We start from the raw sequence: 21,884 nt of genomic DNA on the forward strand, positions 1-21,884 counted from the left end.
CTGTACCTGCGACAGTACTGCTCCTAATCTCACGTTGCTGGCATCCGTGTACAACACAAAGGGTTTGTCATAATCTGGGTAAGCCAGAACTTCATCACCTGTGAGGGCCATCTTCAATCTGGTGAAGGACCTCTCCAACTCCTCAGTCCATTCAAATGTGGAATTCTTCTGCTTGCTTTTCTTGGACTGCCCCACCAGGAGATTCTGCATAGGAGTGGCTATTTCGGTGAAGCCTTTGATGAACCTTCGGTAGTAGCCTACCAGTCCAAGGAATTGGCGTTCCTCATGGAGATTGCTGGGCTTCGTCCAGTCCCGGATGACTGTGACCTTGTCAGGATCTGGTGCCACACCTTCTGCACTGACCACATGACCGAGGTACTGTACCTTGGGCTTCAGGAGGTGGCATTTGGAAGGCTTCACCTTCAGGCCAAAATTGGACAAAGCTTCAAACACTTCAGCCAGGTGTTCCAGATGCTCTTCATAGGTTTTGGAGAAAATGATGACATTATCCAGGTACAACAGGACTGTCTCAAAGTTCATGTGTCCCAGGCAGCACTCCATCAGCCATTGAAATGTCCCTGGAGCAGTGCAGAGGCCAAATGACATAAAATTGAACTCACAGAGACCCATTGGAGTGGTAAATGTGTTTTTTTCCTTGTCTGCCTCTGCCACGGGAACCTGCCAATACCCACTGGTGAGATCCAAGGTGGAAAAATAATTAGCAGTTTTAAGTGCAGCTAATGATTCCTCAATTCTAGGCAATGGGTAGGCATCTTTATGTGCAATACTGTTAATTTTCCTGTAATCAACACACATTCTCATGATACCATCCTTTTTCTTTACAAACATTATTGGGGATGCCCATGGGCTACAACTGTCCCTAATGACCCCTGCTTCCTTCATCTCTTTCAACATACTCTTAGCACATTGGTACTGTGTTGGGGGCAGAGGTCTGTACCTCTCCTTAATGGGTGGATGGTTCCCAGTGGGGATATGATGTTGAACCCCTTTTGCCTGCCCAAAATCTAGTGGGTGTTTGCTGAATACCCGCTCATACTCTTGTGTCACTCTGTAAACCCCATTTCTCTGGTATGAAGGTGTAGAGTCATTTCCCACCTGCAGTTGCTTGCACTACTCTTCTAGCTGCTTTACAGGGCCATTGTCCTCCACCTGATCGGATGAGACCAAAGGCTCTGCTGCCTGCAATGAGTTGTTATTAACAGGGAGCAGCTTAGCAACTGAGGTGTACCGAGGTATTGTGGCTTCCTCCTCCCCACAATTCAAAAGGCGTACAGGTAATCTCCCCTTTCGCACATCAACCACCCCTCTGGCTGTCAGGACAGTGGGCCTGCTATCAGAATATACTGGCTCTACCAATGCCTGGTAATCCTGCCCTCTGAGACCTATGGCCGCCCGACACCAAACCAGCATTTCACATCTGGGGGGTATTACAATGGGGAATGCATCACTCACTCTGACGCTGCCAATCTCTCCACCGGAGAGTTCTACCTGTTGTCTTTGCATCAGGGCTCGGATCTCCTTCTGCAGGACTCGTGGTTCACTGGTACAAGCAGTCTCAGCCACCTGTTGCAACAAGACAATAACCTCGGAAAGACAGTTTTCAAATACATTTGTACCAAGAGTCATCATGGGATTACATTCACGTCGATCAATATCCACTACTATCAGACCTTGCGATTTCAACTCCACCCTCCCCACTTTAACAGCAATTTCCTTGCATCCTATCTGCGGCAAAGTCTGACCATTACTGGCAACTACTGTCAGTTCATCAGTGGGGCCACGGGTGAGTTCAGAATCAGCCCAGTACCTCTTGTAAAGAATGTACGGCATAGTGATCACTTGGGAGCAAGTGTCCAGCAAAGCGTTCATGGGGATACCATCAATCACCACAGGAAGGATTGGTCTCCCTCCCACATACTTGGCTCTCCAGTTCCTTGGGCCTGGTGATCCTACTCCTGGGGGTTGGCCCTCTGCCCCAGGGTTTGCTCGTTTAAAGGACAGTACCTTGCAAGATGACCTGCCTTGTAACAGCGGCGACAGATGGGACATCTGTCCTGGTCATAGCGATCGTTGTTCCTTCCTCGAAGTGGCAGGGTTCTCCTCCTCCGGAGCCACGGAACATCCTCTGGACTGGAAGCAAGCTGGATCTTTTCTTTGGAGGACATCTGTAGTGACTGCACGGTCTTGGTAAGTGCAGCCATCCCTTTGGTCAACTCCTGGTCCTGAAGACGCAGCTCCTCTGTTGGATCTTTATCCAGGGTCTGGGCATCAGCCTCCACAGGAATGGAAGGAAAAGGCGTTGTTTCCTGGTGGTAGGTGATCGCTAGGTGCCTTTGGGGCACTGGACGGCTGTCAGTGGGTTCCTGCAGTACCCGAATAGCCCTGTCCTTGAAATCAGCAAAGTTCAGATCAGGGTCTTGCAGGGTTAGGATGTGTAACTGCCCCCTGTGGGTACTGGACAGGAGTCCTTCAATGAACTGCTCCTTCAACAGTTTGTCTTCTTCCTTCACACTGTCAGAATCAACTTGCTTGACTGCTCACAGCGCCTCCTGCAGGTTGAGGACATAGTCTCTGATACTGTCTTGTGCCCTCTGTATACAGCCAAAGAACCTGCATCTTGATCTCAGCTGCAGTACAGGTGTCAAAAGTGCTTCTCAGCTTGGCCAGGACCATTGCAACAGTCTCTTTATCGGTGGCCTGCCAGGCTTTCACCTCCCTCAGTGCTGCACCCGTTAGCTGGCCAATCAGGAAATTCACTTTCTGGTCTTCAGACAGAGGGTAAACCTTAAACAAGCTGTACAGTCTTTCTTTAAATTCACTCAGGGTATGTGACTCACCCGAGTTCTGCGGCAGCCAGGCCGCTCCCGGTATATAGGGCATAGACAGCGGCATTATGGGGACCGGTGCGGCAGGCGCTCCTCCTCCTGGCGGTGCTGCAGGGTTGGCGGCGGCGCCCGCCCCTGCATTGCCGCTCGGATCGGATATCCTCTCTCCCCCCTAGTTAACATTAGCTAGGGCCGGGGGGTTGCGTGAGTTCTCTGGCGGCCGCTTCACAGGCCCGATGCTCTGGGCTGTAGACCTCAGCTCCTCCCCCTCTCGCCTGCTGTCCTCTCTTCCCGAGCGGCACTTCTCCTCTTCGCGCTCTGCAGCAGGCTCCACCCACGAAGGCCACCCCTCTTTCTTCCCGCGCGCGCCAATCAGCGTGGCAATGGCGGCAGCTGGCGCCAAATTCAACACACAGTCTTTTCACAAACACAGTCTATGTGTTGTGAGTTCATTTTCCCCTTCACCGTCGATGTCTGATGAACTCCCTCTTCTGGTGAAGGAAGGTAGTGAGGCTGATTACCAAACACCTGATCTGGTAGATGATGACTGGGTAAGGCTGGAGTCACACTAACCTGCGTAAAATACGGTCAGTATTTTACATGCGTAATACGGATGACAGACCCCTAAACAGTGCTCCGTATGTCATCCGTAATCAAGGTGTGGTCGTGTATTTTGCGCATGTCAGCATCCGTATGGAATCCGTATGGCATCCGTATGGTGAGATTTTCTCGCAGGCTTGCAAAATGGACATATAATGGAGCCCTATGACAGTTTTAATAAAGAAATGAAAGAATAGATATAGACACATAGAATGCATATATATATATATATATATATATATATATATGTGTATTCTATGTGTCTATATCTATTCTTTCATTTCTTTATTAAAACAGTCAGTGTGAGTTTACTGTATCGTGCACTGAATTGCCGGCTTTGCTAAAAGACACCGGGTGCGTATTTCTCGCAGGTCACATGTGTGGTCCGTGTGTAATCCGTATTTTTTGCGCACCCATAGACTTGCATTGGCGTACTACGGCATGCTGCGATTGGCACGGAGCGTAGGATACGGAGGAGAAATATACGGCTGGTGCGAGGTACCCCATAGAGAATCATTGGTCCGTGTCTAAAGCGTGCTTTTTGCGCCTCTCACGCACCCGTATTCCTCACCAGTGTGACTCCAGCCTAACAGGATATTCTGACTGGATATAAGTCAGCCGACGCCCTTCTGAGTCACTGGTGATTTCTCTGCTGGATTCTTGGAGACCAGTCTGATTCCTGCTTCCCAAAGATAAGTTTTTGCTCTGCTATTGAACTTATTAGTTTTGTTTTGTTTACCTTGTTTTTTGGAGTTCAGCCATCCCCGGTCTGGGGTATGCTGAGTTCCATTTTTGTCTCTGATCAGTTTGTCTCTTTGCTCTGTCTTCAGAATTTACTTGAGTGCTGATATAGTCTTTTTGAAGTCCTAGCAACTTCAGGGCCTGTTTTTCCTATCAGACGGTTGGGACATTTTTTTGGTAGGGTTTTTTATGTATTGCAGACAGCAGCTTTTCTGTCCTGTCCTTTTTAGTTAGCTTGGGCCCCATCGTTTGCTCAACCTATCTTTCTATCTGTGTTAGTGTTTTCATCTTGCTTCACTGTCATTATATGTTGGGGGCTGCCTATTGCTTTGGGGTCTGCTCTGGGGCAGTTTAGATTTCCCCTTTCTTTCTTTAGGCCTATTTAGTTCTCCGGCTGTGATCGAGGGGTCTAGGGCATCGTAGGAACCCCCCACGGCTACTGTTAATCGTTGTGGATAGGATCAGGGGTCTGCAATCCGATAGCTACCAACCTCTCCGGTTTTCTGGACTTAGCTTGTATTTTTGTTTTTTCCTCCTTCGGTGACTCATTCATAACACTATGGCACACAGGACACGGGGATACCGGGCTCCGTAATCCTGTTCATGACGCCAAGTTGGGTCACCCTCCCAGGGCTGTGGGGTGCTCGGTACCGGGCCTGTGTCAGGGGGTTGTGCTGCAGTGGCGGTGACCCGATCCGTGGCCCTGGGCGCCCAATAAAGTGGAGGGTTGTGGAATAGTTTATAGGAATGGTTCGTGACGCCACCCATGGTGTTTGGCAAGTATGATGTTAGGCCAACGCTGCACACAGATCCGCTGGGACTGATGGTGTGATGCAGCAAGATGGTGTAGCTCCCCACAGGTGGAACTGTAGTCCCAGGGCAGTGTAAGTGTAGCTGGCACGGTTATGTAGCAGTGCCGGAAGGGTAGGAAGCAGACAAAGACACAGCGGTTGCAGTTTCTGTACCTTTACTTGATATATGCAGTCCAGGGTCCTGATTACAGATGGTATTGGAGCAGGTTAGCCTGGAAGCAGATCAGGATTCTCTCTTATCAGAAGGGCTGTGCAGTCTCCTTCCTAGCGCTTTGTAATGTGAAGCACTCCAGTACTTAGTTACTCTGAAATGCCTCCTGACAGATGTTCTCAGAACCTCACTTGCACGGCAGACAGCTGTAGCCTCTCTCGGGGACTCCTCTCCTGAGTCCTGGCTCTCTATCCAAGCTGCTGTTGTGCCCTCAAGTCATAGATGGGAGCAGGGCATTTACAGCCTCCTACTCCTCAGGTATCTGTGGCAGGACCGTCAGTATCCGGACCACCGTGGAGACCAGGCTCCAGTTCTTGCGCTCTTGCGGTGAGGGAGCTCTCCACTCTCCACCCGGAGCTCAACCTCCACTTCTCTCCACACGTCTGCACACATGGACCTCCTTCAACTAACTGATCACTCCTTCCTCTTGGCCCTCAGAGAGCACTCCTCCCCTCACTTCCTGGTTCAGAGTTCCCCCTGCTGGCCTGGAGTGGAACTGTGTTGCATGCATTAGGTAACCTGCTGGAGAGGTCCATCACTGCTTCCAAGCCTGGCATTACCCTCCCCTGGAGGAAGGCAAAGCCAGTGTGGCGACCATACTCCTAGGAGCGCCACATTTCCGTTGCTATATCACATCGTGGAAAAATATGCAGCAGGCTCATTCTTTTTGTGGAAAATGTGCGGATGGTACCCAGGGTCTGGAGGAGAGGAGACTGTCCTCCAAACTCTGGGTACCTTATCCCTGGCAAAAAAAAGAATTAAAATAAAAAATCGTTGATATTCTCACCTTCCGGTGTCCCCAGGTCTCAGTGATGCTCCCGGCAGCTCCCATTCCCAGTGATGCCTTGCGCGGCAATGACCTGTGATGACATAGCGGTCTCGCGTGATGCTACATCATCAGAGGTCATTGTCGCGCAAGGCATCACTGGGACCGGGAGCTGACAGGAGCATCGCGATGATCGGGAACGCTATGGGAGACGCCGGAAGGTGAGAATATCACGATTTTTTTTAAATTATTTTTAACATTATATATCTTTTACTACTGATGCCGCATAGGCAGCCTCAATAGTAAAAAAAAGTTGGTCACGCTTGTCAAACACTATGCTTGACGAGTGTGACCAACCTGTCAATCAGCATGCAAATTTTTTTGGGTATTTCCCGCGGCAGGGAGTTGCGGAATTGCCGCGGAAAATTCCACGAAAAATCCGCACGTGTGCACATAGCCTAACTCTCTCCTTGTTTCCTGGTCTAGTTTTGTGTGATCGAGCAGCAGCGCAGAAATGACAGTGAGCGGCGGCCAGGACTAGCTGTCATACATGTCCTCTCCGCATCCGGAAATCATCATCACAAGCTCAGTAATACAGCAAATCTCTTCCTGCTGCCAAACTTTCTGCCCCCTGAAATCTCTGCTGCTCCCAGACTGGCACGGAGAGGGGCGCCCAGGCGTGCAGGAGGGATCCCCGCCTCTGTGTGGAGCGCAATTCAAGGACTGTGCAGAGGGATCTGGTGTACAGCAGGATGAGTCAGTCCCCAGGGCTGCCCGGCCTGCCGGGGGTGCAGGTAAGACCTGGCTCCTCCATGCTTCTCAGGGGGCGGTAGCTGCAAGTTCACTCACTTCATGCAGGGATACTTCTTGCAATACTACTCTTCTAGGGTGTATCTCAGCCGAGTTATGGCGGTACCTCAGTGTGGAATAGCATTATCCAGGGAGTCCAGTCATCTCCATAGTGGGTGGTGGGGAGGTCCTGGGGTCAGTAGTAGCTGGTGACACTTAGGGGTCGTAACATTGTTACATTGTAGCCATGATTTAACCCTTTCTATGGGAAGGTGTCCATACACAGACAGCCGGTAACCAATCATCATAGTGAAAGTCGTCTGTTTCCATCAACTTTGTTATATGTGGGCAGTGGGCGCCTCTAGTAAGGTGGGCAAGAGATGGCGGGTCTTGTCACCTCTGCCTCACACATAAGTTACTATGAGGTGTAATTTATTCCTGCCACATTTCTTTCTTGGCCTACTGAGAGAAATATTTTCACCAGTTGAACGTTATACAACCTGAGGATTGTGCATGTGTGAGCTGCCCGCATGTAGTAATATGTGTGTGTGTGTGTGTGTGTGTGTGTATATATATATATATAATTTACTTACTCCGTCCCCTATATAAACCCTTCCCCTCTGACCGCCATCCACTTTCCCATGCTTCTGTTCCAATCCTGGGGTCTTTTTTGTTCCCCCTTGGTCCTCCACATGCTGAACATCTGGGACATGACTAACATTGCGCATTGTGCGCTTGTTCGTCACCAGATGCAGCGTCGTGTCCAGTGTGTGAGGAGACGGTGACTTGTCTGTGGCGTTAACCCCTCTGCTGCCATGTTGGGCACAGCCTGTGACAAGGAGCGTCTCTTTCTGCGTATCCGGCCACAGGCTGCACATCGTAGGCTGCTTCTTCTGGGAAGTTCATGAAGCAGAAGCTTCTGTGTGACCCATGTGAAGTAACTTATCTAACAGGTCATGGGTCCAGGTCAGCAGGTGATGGCAGACTATTAGCTGGTTTAAATGTTAGGTACAGGTGAGTCAGAACTAGATGTTGGGTGGAAGCCTTCCAGTATTTGTAAGGCCTCGTGCACACGCTGAGTGTTTGGTGAGCTTTTACCTTAGTATTTATAAGGCCGCGTGCACACGCTGAGTGTTTGGTGAGTTTTTTGCTCAGTATTTGTGAGACCTCATGGACACACATTTGGTGTTTTTACCTCAGTATTTGTGAGGCTTCGTGCACATGTTGTGTATTTGCTGAGTTTTTTACCTCAGTATTTAACCCCTTCCTGCCCCTTGACGCACTGTATGCGTCATGAAAACTAGTGACTTTCCCGACCCCGTCACAAGACCGAGGGGCCCACAGAGTCTGAACAGCCCGGGGCCCTGGCTACCCTTAATCCACCTCTGCTCGGGAGATATGATTTACCCAGGGAACCTCTCTACGCAGGTATGGTATGTGTGTCCACATTCGTTGTGATTGATCTGAGGATAATTTATCTCTCTAGGGGACCTTCTAGCCAACAAGTGTTGTGCAACATGTCCCACTGCAGGGTTCTGGTGTGGTATTGGGCCCAGAGAACCGTGGGTATACATGAAGTGAGTGAGCCTAGTAGTGACATTGCCCCCCTTAGAATGACCGAAGGGTTATGTATTGCCCCGAGTGTTTGTCGCGGAATACTGTCCACTTTTGTCTCTGGTAACCAATATTCTCGTATCTTGGAATCGAGGACAAGGCCAAGGAACTGCTGCAGTTCCAGGGGCTGCAACTGTGATTTTTTGAAATTTATAATCCATCACAGCTCATGAAGGCTGGATATTAATTTTCCTAATTGTGCGGTGCAATGTAATTCCGCGTGTCTCACAATTAGCAGATCATCTAGATAAGAGATCACAAGAATATCCTGTTCATGTAAATGTGCCATAACTTCTGCCATTATCTTAGTAAAAACTCGAAGTGCAACAGCAACCTCGAAGGGAAGTGCTCCGAATTGGAAATGGCTTACTATTCCACCTAATGAAACCGCTACGCTTTGAAACTGCTGGTGGTCTGCGAGTATCGGGACGAGATAGTAAGTGTCATTAAGGTCTAAGACCACCATGAAACCTCCGTTGAATAATAGCTTTATGGCAGATTTAACTGACTCTATCTTGTAGGAGCGAATTAAAATAAAATTATTGAGGCCTTTGAGATTTATGATAGTACGGAAGGAGCCATCTGGCTTCTTGACCAAAAAGAGGGAGGAGTAGAATTCCTTACCTCTTTGTACCCTTGGAACTTCCACCAGGACTCCCCTCAAATTTTAACCCTTTAGCCCCGTCTTAATGACGCTCCGAATCCAATGGCTATTTGAAATATTTGTCCAGGCCGGATAGAAGTGTAAAAGCCTGCCTCCGACCTGGTCCGTCAGTCATTGCGGCTTTCTGCGGTCACGGGAGGAATTGAACATACATCCTCTACCTTTCTTCCTGCTGCTGTCGTATCTGGTTCCCTCTATTCGACCTTCTTTGGTCAAACCACCTTCTATTAGAGTCCCCCCCCGTATGGGGTCTTCCCAAGTAAGGGAACCGTTTTTTTGCCATCGCCCGCTTTTTCCAATAACTCATCAAGCACCGAGTCAACTAGATGTCCCCTTTCGCATGGGATATTGCACAGCTTTGATCTAGCCTGCATGTCCCCTGGCCAACACTTCAGCCATATGGCTCTGCGGGCAGCATTAGACAGGGCCGCCGATCTGGCCGCTAGTTTTACAGAGTCCGCTGATGAGTCTGAAAGAAACGCCGCTGGATCATAGGAAGGGAGGATAAATTTCTTCCTTGGGAACCTTGTCCCTGAGCTGTTCCTCTAGGCGGTCTAACCACACCATCAGAGACCGGGTTGTAGACGTGGCTGCAATAGCTGGCCTAAGAGATCCTGCTGAAGTTTCCCAAGACCCCTTAAGGAACACATCAGCCCTTCTGTCTAGCGGATCTTTTAAACTACCTAAGTCCTCGAATGGTAGAGAGGTTCATTTACAAGCTTTGGCCACCGCTGCATCAAGCTTTGGGGCTTTATCCCATGCGGCTGATGCTGTTTCCTCAAACGGGTACCTCCTTTTAAATGCTAACGGTAAGGATCCCTTTCTTTCGGGTTTTTTCCATTCCCGAGTAATTGGGGAATCTATTTTATCAACGACTGGAAAGGATCTGCGAGTCTTCTCGTCTAGTCCTTTAAACGTAAGATCCTGCATTGATCTTTCTGACTGAGGCGCCTCAATCCCCATAGTACTGATCACTGCTTTCACCCGCCGATTTATCTGATCGAGCGGAAAGCATGAGAGACCTCCTCTGGCCTCTGAAGACGACGAGGATGAAGGGGACGAATCTGATTTTAGTTCCCCTGAGTCGCTCCCTGAATCTGAAATCGGGAGCCTGGGTTCTACCTTCGTAACCCGTCTTTCCTATGATAGGGCTTTAACTGTACCCCTGCCTCCTGTCTGACTAACTCCCTCAGAGTGGTGGTCAAGTCTAGAGTCTCTTCCGCTACTAAGTTCTGGATGCACGGGCTGCACAGCCTTTTCCCGTGGCCATCAGGGAGTGGAACCCCACATTCAGCACACTCCGTGATTGGTTTTTGCGGAACCTGAGGGGAGACAATATATAGCCAAGTGAACTTTCAAGGAGATCACTTACCCACGGTCTGTAAGTAAGTGAGTGGTACCATAATCTGTGGGGGGTCCTTCCCAGCCGATGACTCTGCAGCCTGAGGACTTGCCGGACTTAGAATTCTGACTGGACTTAGCTCCTGTAAGGCGGCTACTGCCACTAGACTGCCATTGGGAAGCTGATCCATAAGGCTTCTTAGAAAGAAGCTGTCTGCATTCTCTGTAGTCAACTGTGTGCGTGTATCTGTGATGATTGCCCCAGCGGCACTGAAAACACACTGACATCACACTAGCAGCAGGGCAGGCCAGCACCTCCAAGGCATATAAGGAGATGTCTGGCCAACTATGCAGCTTGGATACCCAGTAATTAAACGGAACAGAAGCATCAGGAAGGACACAGGTATGGTCACTTAGATAGTCGTTGACCATCTTGTTCAACTTCTCCCTCCTTGACATTGTTACTGTTCCAGCTAGTCCTTGGTGATGAGCCGGTTTATTAAAATGGCCCAGTTTGTGGACATTTTACCACCACCTCTTTTGGACCTGCTTGGCGTGTCTCTCCCCATTAATGCATGCTGTTGCACAGAGTTGGTACCTCTGCTAGCAGCGGTGTCTGAGGGTGCTGTTGCCATCAAATGATCAACAACGGCCCTTTTGAAGAATTCAATTGTGAAACCCCTTGGTGACTGCAACAGTAGCGAAGGAAATTTGTCCTTGTACCGTGGGTCTAGAAAGGTTGCCAACCAGTATAGGTTGCTATTGAAAATATGGATTACGTGAGGGTCTTGGCACAGACAGTCAGATATGAAGTGTGCCATGTGTGCTAAGCTGCAAAGAGGCAAATCTTCTGTGACCCCAGGAGAAACAATACCCATCCTCTCCTCATACTGACTCTCCTCTACCTCCTCCTCTCCAGCCCACCCATGCTGGACAGACATGAAGCTGGGGTTGGGATTCCCCTCTGTAGCATGAGGTGTCCCCTCGGTTCCAGTGCAAAATAAGTCCTCTCCCTCCTCGTTTTTATCATCTTCATCCCCCAATGTTGTCTGATGATATTGGCTGGGTAGGATCACCCATTGTGAAATCTTGCTCCATACCCAGCTGTTGGGCACACAAAGATTCCATTTTTAGATTCTGCAGTGATTTTTTCAGCAGACATAGCATAAGGATGGTTACGATGATAATAGCCTGATCACCGCTCACAAGCTTGGTGCAGTACTCAAAGTTACCAAGCACCACACAAATATCAGCGATCCACACCCACTCGACAGTTGCTTTGTGTCTTTGCTGAATCTCAGTGTGACGGGCATGTTTAAGCTGGTATTCAACAAGTGCCCTATGCTGCTCACTTATCCTTGCCAACATATGATATGTTGAGTTCCGCCATGTTGGCAGGTCGCAAATGAGTCAGTGGTTTGGCAAATTAAATTGCTTTTGAAGCGCTGCAAGACCGACAAGAGCGTTTGAGGAATGGCAGAAATGGGCGCAAATACAGCGCACCTTCTTAAGTACAGTAGGTACAGCAAGTCTTTGTATGTTTTTATAAATTTCTGCACCACTAGGTTCAGCACGTGAGCCATGCATGGCACGTGGACCAGCTTCCCGAGCTTTAAAGCCGCCTCCAGGTTACACCCATTGTCACAGACAACCAGACCAGGTTGGAGTTGCAGTGGGGAGAGCCACTGATCGGTTTGTTGTTTTAGTCCTTGCCACAGCTCTGCTGCAGTGTGTGGCGTTTCACCTAAGCAGATCAGCTTTAGCAGAGCATGTTGCCGCTTTACCGATGCGCTACTGCACAGCTCCCAACTTGGGAGTGATGTGGAGGGTAATTCAGCATAGGATGACGAGGTGGAGGAGGAGGAAGAGGGGAGACAGGACGTATATGATGAGGCAGATACCTTGATTGAGGTTGGGCCCTCTATTTGTGGCGTGGGTACTGGGTAGGATATGTGATGGTCCAGTTTGAGACTTTGTCCCACCCTCCTCCAGGTTGAGCGAGTGTGCCGTGACAGAGATGTAACAGTCCCTGGCCACATGTACTTGTCCACATGTCTGTTGTAAGGTGGATCTTCCCGGTTACGGCGTTGGTGAGATCACGCTTTAGACTAAGACGTGCTGGTGTAACGCTGGGACATCACATCGGGAAAAATAGTGCCGGCTGGGAACCGAGTATCGTGGGGCAGCCACAGCCAACAGATCACAGAAAGACTGTGTCCCCACCAGCCTAACCGGCAACATCTCCACAGCTAGCAACTTGGCAATGTGCGCGTTCAGTATTTGTGCTTGTGGGTGCGTGGCTTGGTATTTACACCTCCTTTCTTACATCTGGGGCACAGACAATTGGACGCTTTCCTGGTACAAACAAGTGGATGAGCTTGTTGTGTCCTGTGTCTGTGCAACCACACCTTGTGAGCAAGAGGTATGATGATCACCTGCATCCTGGCCAGCAGATTGGGAAGGACAGATCACAGGCCACATGGCAGTGGTTTGACCCGCAGACATCGATTTGGACCCTGTTGTTCAACCCACCGACTAGGGTGCTGGGCTGCCATGTGCTTCCACATAGTGGTGGTGCTTTTGATGCCTTTGCCTTGGCCTCTGCTCAGCTTCCTATGGCAGATGCTACAGATGACATTTGGTTCAGAAGGACTACGGAAAAATTTTTTCCTGACAGTGGCTAAACGCACCCTTGCCTTGACTTGGGGCGCAGAGGGATTGCTCTTGGCAACAGTTGACACACTTCACACTCTGCTCAAACCAGTAGCCCTTGGTGCCTATGTTGGTGCTACGTATCCACCTTCTTCCTCTGTGCTGCTGTGATGGCTCTGCGTGCCAACGGTTCAGGTCAGATCGGTGTTCTCATCATCAACCACCTCGTAGTCCATGTCATCCTCCTTACATGTTGATATTGGCGACTGCCCAGATGGCAACTGTGTGTCATCACCATCATCCTCCATCTCTTCACCTGGTATATCATGTGGATGAAAGTGGCTTTCTTCTGGCCGTGGGGTTTCAAATATTTGGCCATCATCAACAGACGATACCTCACGTTCCTCTTCAATGTCGCGCGGTGAGAGGCCAGAGGCAACAAAAGGAAATGGACCAAACAGATCCTCGGAGTGGCCAAGATTGGGGTCAAATGTTTCCTGCGACTCTTCACAGGGTGATGAACTAGGAACAGATTGAGATTAGGCTGACCCAGCATTCCCTGTATGGACAGGAGACTGTTTTGTCATGGATGATTGGGTGCTGCTAGTGTGGTAGGGGGCTGAATTGGCGGGTGGTCCACTGCTTACCACGACCGGATGATGCAAAGACGAGACGGAGGCAGAATTCAGTTGTAACAGATCTGGGTTTGTTGGCCATCCTCCTGATGACCTTAGCCATGCACCGCAGTTTCTTTGCAGCTCTCCATTTCCAGGCCCGGGTACCTTTCACCTTTCCTTTGGTCGTGATGACGTCCCTCATGGATCTTTCGCTGGGGCTGTCGTAGACCAATCTACCGCCAGCGCTTCACCTGCCCGAGGTCGTCGTCCAATCGGTACCCCCGGGGCCTCATCTGTCCTGCGGTATGTTGTGTCAGGGCCACCCCCCTGACTGTCTTCTCCTGTCAGTCCCCTGGTCGAGCTCATCACCGTTTCCCATCTTCTGTCCTGAGTCTTCATCTGTTGAGCTCCTCCCATGACTAGCCTCTCTGAAACCCCAACCAGTCCTATTTATCCCCTCTCTCACTGGGAATTCCCCTCCTGGGTTCCTATCTCCCCGCCCCCATGACTAAGCAGTTTCTATAGCCGCAAGCTGATGTTAAGTCCTGAACTACACTCCCCCTGCCATCTTGTGGTCAAATTTCGGTACTGCACTCCCTTTTCTGTCTCTCCCTGCTGTTACCTTTCTGTCATTGCCAATCTCCGTCTGTAGCGCACACATCGTCCCCTCCTACTTCTAGTCAAGTCTGTCCATCAAGTCACCTTCCCCACACTAGAAACTTGCGTTGAGGCCTTATCAACCATCCAAGACAGTATCTTCTCTTGTTCTTCTGGCTTCCAGACCCGTTTACTTTCCAGACAGGGAAATTTTGTCAGGAACCTAGATGCATCAAAATTCTTTGGTCTGTTATGGTTGTCCCACTAGGGTGAGACCCTTCTTAATTGTCTGTGGCCAAATTATATGTGAGAACATGTACATGCAAGAAAAATACACCGGACGTGTTTGTGTCGAAAATGGGTTCATCTCCTTTATTACAGGAAGATCAGTCGGTTTTTAAAGTGAAAAAATAAGGTGCTTGCCAAGTTGTTGCCTCATGGCTTATCAGTACAGGAACAATGGCTTTTGGTCACAAGATAATGCCTAGAACTTTCATTATTTGTTCTTAGCAGCTGCAAGCTGGTTATGCAAATATCCATTACAGGTCAAGTTATTGGCAAGCGTAGCAAACAATACACCAAGAATTACTGAATCATAACGTGTTAGCAGAAATAGCTTTTAAGATTTAATTTTCAGTATATACTTAAAGGGTCCATGACTCAAATATAGCATTTATATATACAGTGGGGCAAAAAAGTATTTAGTCAGTCAGCAATAGTGCAAGTTCCACCACTTAAAAAGATGAGAGGCGTCTGTAATTTACATCATAGGTAGACCTCAACTATGGGAGACAAACTGAGAAAAAAAAATTCAGAAAATCACATTGTCTGTTTTTTTTTCATTTTATTTGCATATTATGGTGGAAAATAAGTATTTGGTCAGAAACAAGCAATCAAGATTTCTGGCTCTCACAGACCTGTAACTTCTTCTTTAAGAGTCTCCTCTTTCCTCCACTCATTACCTGTAGTAATGGCACCTGTTTAAACTTGTTATCAGTATAAAAAGACACCTGTGCACACCCTCAAACAGTCTGACTCCAAACTCCACTATGGTGAAGACCAAAGAGCTGTCAAAGGACACCAGAAACAAAATTGTAGCCCTGCACCAGGCTGGGAAGACTGAATCTGCAATAGCCAACCAGCTTGGAGTGAAGAAATCAACTGTGGGAGCAATAATTAGAAAATGGAAGACATACAAGACCACTGATAATCTCCCTCGATCTGGTGCTCCACGCAAAATCCCACCCCGTGGGGTCAGGGTGATCACAAGAACGGTGAGCAAAAATCCCAGAACCACGCGGGGGGACCTAGTGAATGAACTGCAGAGAGCTGGGACCAATGTAACAAGGCCTACCATAAGTAACACACTACGCCACCATGGACTCAGATCCTGCAGTGCCAGACGTGTCCCACTGCTTAAGCCTGTACATGTCCGGGCCCGTCTGAAGTTTGCTAGAGAGCATTTGGATGATCCAGAGGAGTTTTGGGAGAATGTCCTATGGTCTGATGAAACCAAACTGGAACTGTTTGGTAGAAACACAACTTGTCGTGTTTGGAGGAAAAAGAATACTGAGTTGCATCCATCAAACACCATACCTACTGTAAAGCATGGTGGTGGAAACATCATGTTTTGGGGCTGTTTCTCTGCAAAGGGGCCAGGACGACTGATCCGGGTACATGAAAGAATGAATGGGGCCATGTATCATGAGATTTTGAGTGAAAACCTCCTTCCATCAGCAAGGGCATTGAAGATGAAACGTGGCTGGGTCTTTCAACATGACAATGATCCAAAGCACACCGCCAGGGCAACGAAGGAGTGGCTTCGTAAGAAGCATTTCAAGGTCCTGGAGTGGCCTAGCCAGTCTCCAGATCTCAACCCTATAGAAAATCTTTGGAGGGAGTTGAAAGTCCGTGTTGCCAAGCGAAAAGCCAAAAACATCACTGCTCTAGAGGAGATCTGCATGGAGGAATGGGCCAACATACCAACAACAGTGTGTGGCAACCTTGTGAAGACTTACAGAAAACGTTTGACCTCTGTCATTGCCAACAAAGGATATATCACAAAGTATTGAGATGAAATTTTGTTTCTGACCAAATACTTATTTTCCACCATAATATGCAAATAAAATGAAAAAAAACAGACAATGTGATTTTCTGGATTTTTTTTTCTGTTTGTCTCCCATAGTTGAGGTCTACCTATGATGTAAATTACAGACGCCTCTCATCTTTTTAAGTGGTGGAACTTGCACTATTGCTGACTGACTAAATACTTTTTTGCCCCACTGTATATATTTGGATACCTTCACAACTAAATATTGATTTCATATCCTTAACAGGTCTCCCAGACTCTGTGCCTTGTTGGGTACAAATGACAACCCCATGTCCCTGTCCCTGTCCCTTCACAACAGCCTTTGTAGGATTTTGTGATTTTTCTGCCATAGTTGCCGATGTTCACATGCAGATATTGGGGAACAAGGAGCTGTTAGTACTTTGTGGAAGGTAGCACTACAGCCTAGTACTGCTTTGTGTTTTACAAACAGCACCACAACAGCACAAAAATTTTGCCCTGAGGTTCAAGGCGAGATTACACCCCCCAGTCACCACACAAGACAGCGGTTTGGCCACTAAAAAATTGCCCTGAGGTTTAAGGCGAGATTACACACCCCAGTCACAACACAAGACAGCGGTGCTGCCACTAAAAAATTGCCCTGAGGTTTAAGGCGAGATTACACACCCCAGTAAGCACACAAGTAAGTGCTGGCTGCGTGTCAGTTGTGCAGTATTGTGCGTCCTATTCACTGTGAACACAGCACCGAAACAGCACAAAAAAAAAAAAAAACTGCCCTGCAGGGGTAAATGAGACCCCAAAAATAGCTGGGAAAACTATCACTACTCAGTCCCTGACCTTATACTTTCAGCTCTGAAAAGCTTTTGGGTTTTACAGAGCATTTCTGAATTTGCACAAACAAACACAACTCTCCCTAGCAGCTGCTCACACTCCCTACACTAGCTGTATTCTAGCACCAGGTTTCATACCTTTAATTGATCATCACATTAAGTTAAGAAAATATGTAATCGGGCAACTCCTTAATACAAGCAAACCTGCAAAAATCCACAAGTTCACAACAATGCCCATCAGTCAAAAATTACTCTTTCTATAAACCACACAAAAACAAGTTCAAAAACACAAAAACCATGTAGTGTTTGGTTGTAATTTGATTGTGTCAAGTGACTATGCTGCTCAGTCTTCCACCTTATATATACTCACTGGTTTTGCACTTGTATAAATATTTTTATTATTATAAAACCACATACAAGAGCAAAACCAGTGAGTATATATAAGGTGGAAGACTGAGCAGCATAGCCACTTGACACAATCAAATTACAACCAAACACTGCATGGTTTTTGTGTTTTTGAACTTGTTTTCGTGTGGTTTATAAAAAGAGTAATTTTTGAATGATGCTCATTGTTGTGAACTCATGTGGCTTTTTGTGGGTTTACTAGCTGTATTCTGCATGCAATGTGCAGAAAATGGCGGCAGTAGGGCTTAGATAGAGCCAGGCTATGAGTCATGTATGACGCTGGACGGCCAGCCAATCACAGTAATGCCGCCCACAAGCAAGAAGGGTGCGGCGTTACTGTGATTGGCAAATGCTGGGCGGGACATTCGACTAGTGCGAGGAGAGTAGTGAAATACTCGTTATGTACCGAGTACCGCGAGAACTTCATTACTCGCCGAGTACCGAACACCCACGACTGTGCTCGCTCATCCCTACCTAGGGCCCCACTTTGCCTAAAACCGGCCCTGTCTCCCAGACATTATGATTTCACATATCCATAGCCTTTATAATGATATTGCACTAACTCCCTGACAGACTGCAGCATGGCCATTAGTTACAAGCTGCTAATGATCTTTGGAGCAGGTAAGTTTTCCCTGAGTGGTATATATTGGGCAGTCTGAAAACTGAGTTTAGTCTAGAACAATTTGTCCGTACTACTAATTGACTGGTCATACAATACCAAACTAGGGCAGTCCCTATAGGAGAAAAAACACAATAATTATTCTGTATTTTCACATACTTTCTATTCCTGACTGACCGCCACTAGAGTGGCTTATAAACTTACAAAGTATATAGTTTAAAGTCTGGGATCTGCTATATAAGATTAGTTTTCTGACTGTTTTGGATAACATGATACATATTTTTTTTTTTGTCTAGTCTCACTTGCATATAGGTCAGTATTAAATAGTCTCTTGATGAGTCGCCTTTGGTGAGGATGATGAAATCCGTAGAAATGAGAGGCTTGGAGAGTGAGTGTATATACATCACCTCACCCTATATACTGAAATGTGGGGTATAGGTTTTTTCTATTAGTCACTTTCTGACTAACCTTCAGGGGGTGAATTGGTATAGTTTTACATTTGGAAGATAAAGCTTTATCCTTTTGTCAGCAAACATGAGGAATGACAAGAGACAACCCCTTTAAGACGATCCAATTTTGGTTAAAACAATTCCAACAATCTGAACATAAAAGGCTTCTCCCCATGTGATATCTCTGATGTTTATTAACAGTTGATTTCCAAATAAAATATTTCCCACATTAAGAAAATGAAAAAGGCTTCTCCGTTGTGTGACTGCTCTGATGTCTAACAAGATGTTCTTTCCGGTTAAAACATTTCCCACATTCTGAACAGGAAAAAGGCTTCTCCCCTGTGTGAGTTCTACAGTGGTTATCAAGATGCGCTTTCCGGTTAAAACATTTCCCACATTCTGAACAGGAAAAACGCTTCTCCCCTGTGTGACCGCTCTGATGTCTAACAAGATGCGCTTTCTGGTTAAAACATTTCCCACATTCTGAACAGGAAAAAGGCTTCTCTCCTGTGTGAGTTCTCCAGTGGTTATCAAGATGCGCTTTCTTGATAAAACATTTCCCACATTCTGAACAGGAAAAAGGCTTCACCCCTGTGTGAGTTCTCCAGTGGTCATCAAGATAACCTTTCTGGTTAAAACATTTCCCACATTCTGAACAGGAAAAAGGCTTCTCCCTTGTGTGACCTCTCTGATGTCTAACAAGAATCGATTTCTGGTTAAAACATTTCCCACATTCTGAACAGGAAAAAGGCTTCTCCCCTGTGTGAGTTCTCCAATGGTTATCAAGTTGAACTTTCTGGTTAAAACATTTCCCACATTCTGAACATGAAAAAGGTGTCTCCCCCGTGTGAGTTCTCCAGTGGTCATCAAGATGACCTTTCTTGTTAAAACATTTCCCACATTCTGAACAGGAAAAAGGCTTCTCCCCTGTGTGACTGCTCTGATGTCTAACAAGAACTGATTTCTGGTTAAAACATTTCCCACATTCTGAACAGGAAAAAGGCTTCTCCCCTGTGTGAATTATCTGGTGTCTAACAAGAACTGATTTCTGTGTAAAACATTTCCCACATTCTGAACATGAAAATGACTTCTTTGCTTGAGGAGCAATTTGTTTTTTAATGTCTCTTTTGTGACTTTGATTTTCCTTAGTACTTGGTAATGAGTCAGAAGATGGGACCTGTTTCATAGGGTCAGATGACAGATCTTTGCTGTGAATGGATGATGGCATATCTAGAGTAATAGCATTCACTTCAGTTGTATCTTGTAGGATCTCAAGATCATCAGATTTAAAAATTGAAAATATCAGCTCTCCCTCTGATTTCCTGGTACAGTCATCTGCTAAGACAAAAACAATTATTTTCTTTTTAATAAAATATCCATGAATTTTATATTTTTGAACATCTCTACTTAAACAATCTATAAAATGGCAAGCTAAGTAAAAAAATGTAATTATTTACCAACACAATGACAGTTCACAGCCTAATAGAAAACCTTATAGGATGAACCAGTAGTGAATGTGTTGTTCAACTGTTTGTTCATTCTGCCTCCCAAATATTGAATAAAAAGAAACCAACCAATGTTAGTTAGGTGAAAATACCAATTCTCATTTTTATTATTAATATTTATATAACGCCATTGATTCCATGGTGCTGTACATGAGAGGGGGTTACATACAAATTACAGATACCACTTACAGTAAACAAACTAACAATCACAGACTGATACAGAGGAGAGAGAGGACCCTGCCATTTCAGGCTTACGTTCTATGGTGGGGAAGGAGACAGACAAACAAGTCCCTACTCAGGTCCATCATCTGTCAATGGAAAAACAGAGGTTCCCACACTATTAGTGGCTCAAAGGCTGTTAAAAGCAATAAGGTTTCCATAAAACAATCCTGCAAAATCTGCTCTCACTTCTGAGTCTTGCAGTGTGCTCACACAACATTTAGGATCCCTGTATTTAGCAATATTATAGTGAGAAGAATCCACTTAATTTATGGTGTGTGTCTCCTGGAGTACAATCTGGGCACTATGTGTTGAGTAATAAAATGGCAAATGTGTAATTTTCACTCTCCAACAACCACTGTGTGTTAATTTCTGGAACGTGGCTGTGGAGAAAAAATATTCAGTCCTCCTAAGTATTTTGACTGTTCTGGTTTTCTGTCATTTGGTTACCTTAGGGCTCCTGCATACGGTGTGTCCAATCTCATCTGGGATCTGTTCCTGCTGTCCCGCTGGAGTAATCTGCTCCCTACATCAGCCAATTGGAAAGTACCACACCCCACTAAAGCTCAAAGCATATGGCCGGAATCTGCCAGATACAGCGTTGTTCTCCTCTGGTTCAGTCCTCTGTGCTCAGCTCGCGGCTTGTGTATTTGTTTCCTGTTGTGACCGTGGCCCGTTTACTGACTACTCTTGTGTCTTCTGATTCTGTCCTTCTGATTCTGACTCAGCTACATGAGTATTCTTCTTGCCATCTATCACCATAGATTAGAAGGTAACACCAAGGTTCAAGCCTAAGGGGCCCTGTGTAAGTCCAGATTCCATGTAAGGGTGTTAAAAGAGCGATGAGCAAGGCAGTTCTTGGGATATGGAAAGCAGAGAAAGTAGTGCCAAGCATGCTCATGGTGGACATCTTCTGAGCTGCCAGGTGACCAAGAACAGTGCTCCCAGTACATTGTGTCCGCAAACAGGGCTGCCACTAGGAATTTTGGGGCCCCATAGTGGCAAAATTTTCGGGGCCTGCTTGAGACTCTGCCCAGGCTCCACCTCTCGAACTGTCCACAGCCCCACTGCTCTCTCTTGGAAAAACTCCACTTCTCACCAATCAGACATTAACAGTTCCCATCTGCAGATAACACACATAGCCAGCAGCTATTGTTTTGGCCACAAGATTTTTTTAAATCTGCCACCACGACAAGGTAGACTCTTTTGGCCAGGCCCTACTCTATTCTAACCCATTAAACAGTGGTTAAAATATCCAATAAAATTTAGGGTTTTTTTTATATTTATTTTTCAGTTTTAAAAATGACCAATAATATCACATCCAAAAAGGACAAATACCACTGCATATCAATATAGAAGGAAAAAAAAAAAGTATTCAGTTCACCATTAGATGAATTTCTGTGGCTTTGGGTGTGGACTTCAGGATGGTGCTCGGAAAAAGCGGCTGTGGTAATCAAACAAAAAAGTTCCAGCAACAAACATCCAAATCAGATTGTTGAATAGACGTTAAAACTTCATCTTTATTGCAATGCCTTTAAA

The 21,884-nt window shown here is 46.8% G+C and overlaps 1 protein-coding gene across 5 annotated transcripts in view; it reads right to left on the minus strand.

Annotated features, from left to right (window-relative positions):
- LOC141094197 (uncharacterized) overlaps positions 1-21,884 on the minus strand; it is a 124,507-nt gene that overhangs the window by 48,000 nt on the left and 54,623 nt on the right. Inside the window, exon 11 of one of the 5 annotated variants that reach the window (XM_073579966.1) lies at positions 18,895-19,956. The exons of the other annotated variants lie outside the window; for them this stretch is intronic. Within the exon in view, the coding sequence (XP_073436067.1) occupies positions 18,895-19,956 (1,062 nt within the window). The remainder of the gene's footprint in view (positions 1-18,894; positions 19,957-21,884) is intronic. 5 annotated transcript variants of the gene reach the window in all.

This window comes from Dendrobates tinctorius, unplaced genomic scaffold (genome assembly GCF_039654945.1).
Source record: "Dendrobates tinctorius isolate UK_male_01 unplaced genomic scaffold, ASM3965494v1 ptg000063l, whole genome shotgun sequence".
Taxonomy (NCBI): domain Eukaryota; kingdom Metazoa; phylum Chordata; class Amphibia; order Anura; family Dendrobatidae; genus Dendrobates; species Dendrobates tinctorius.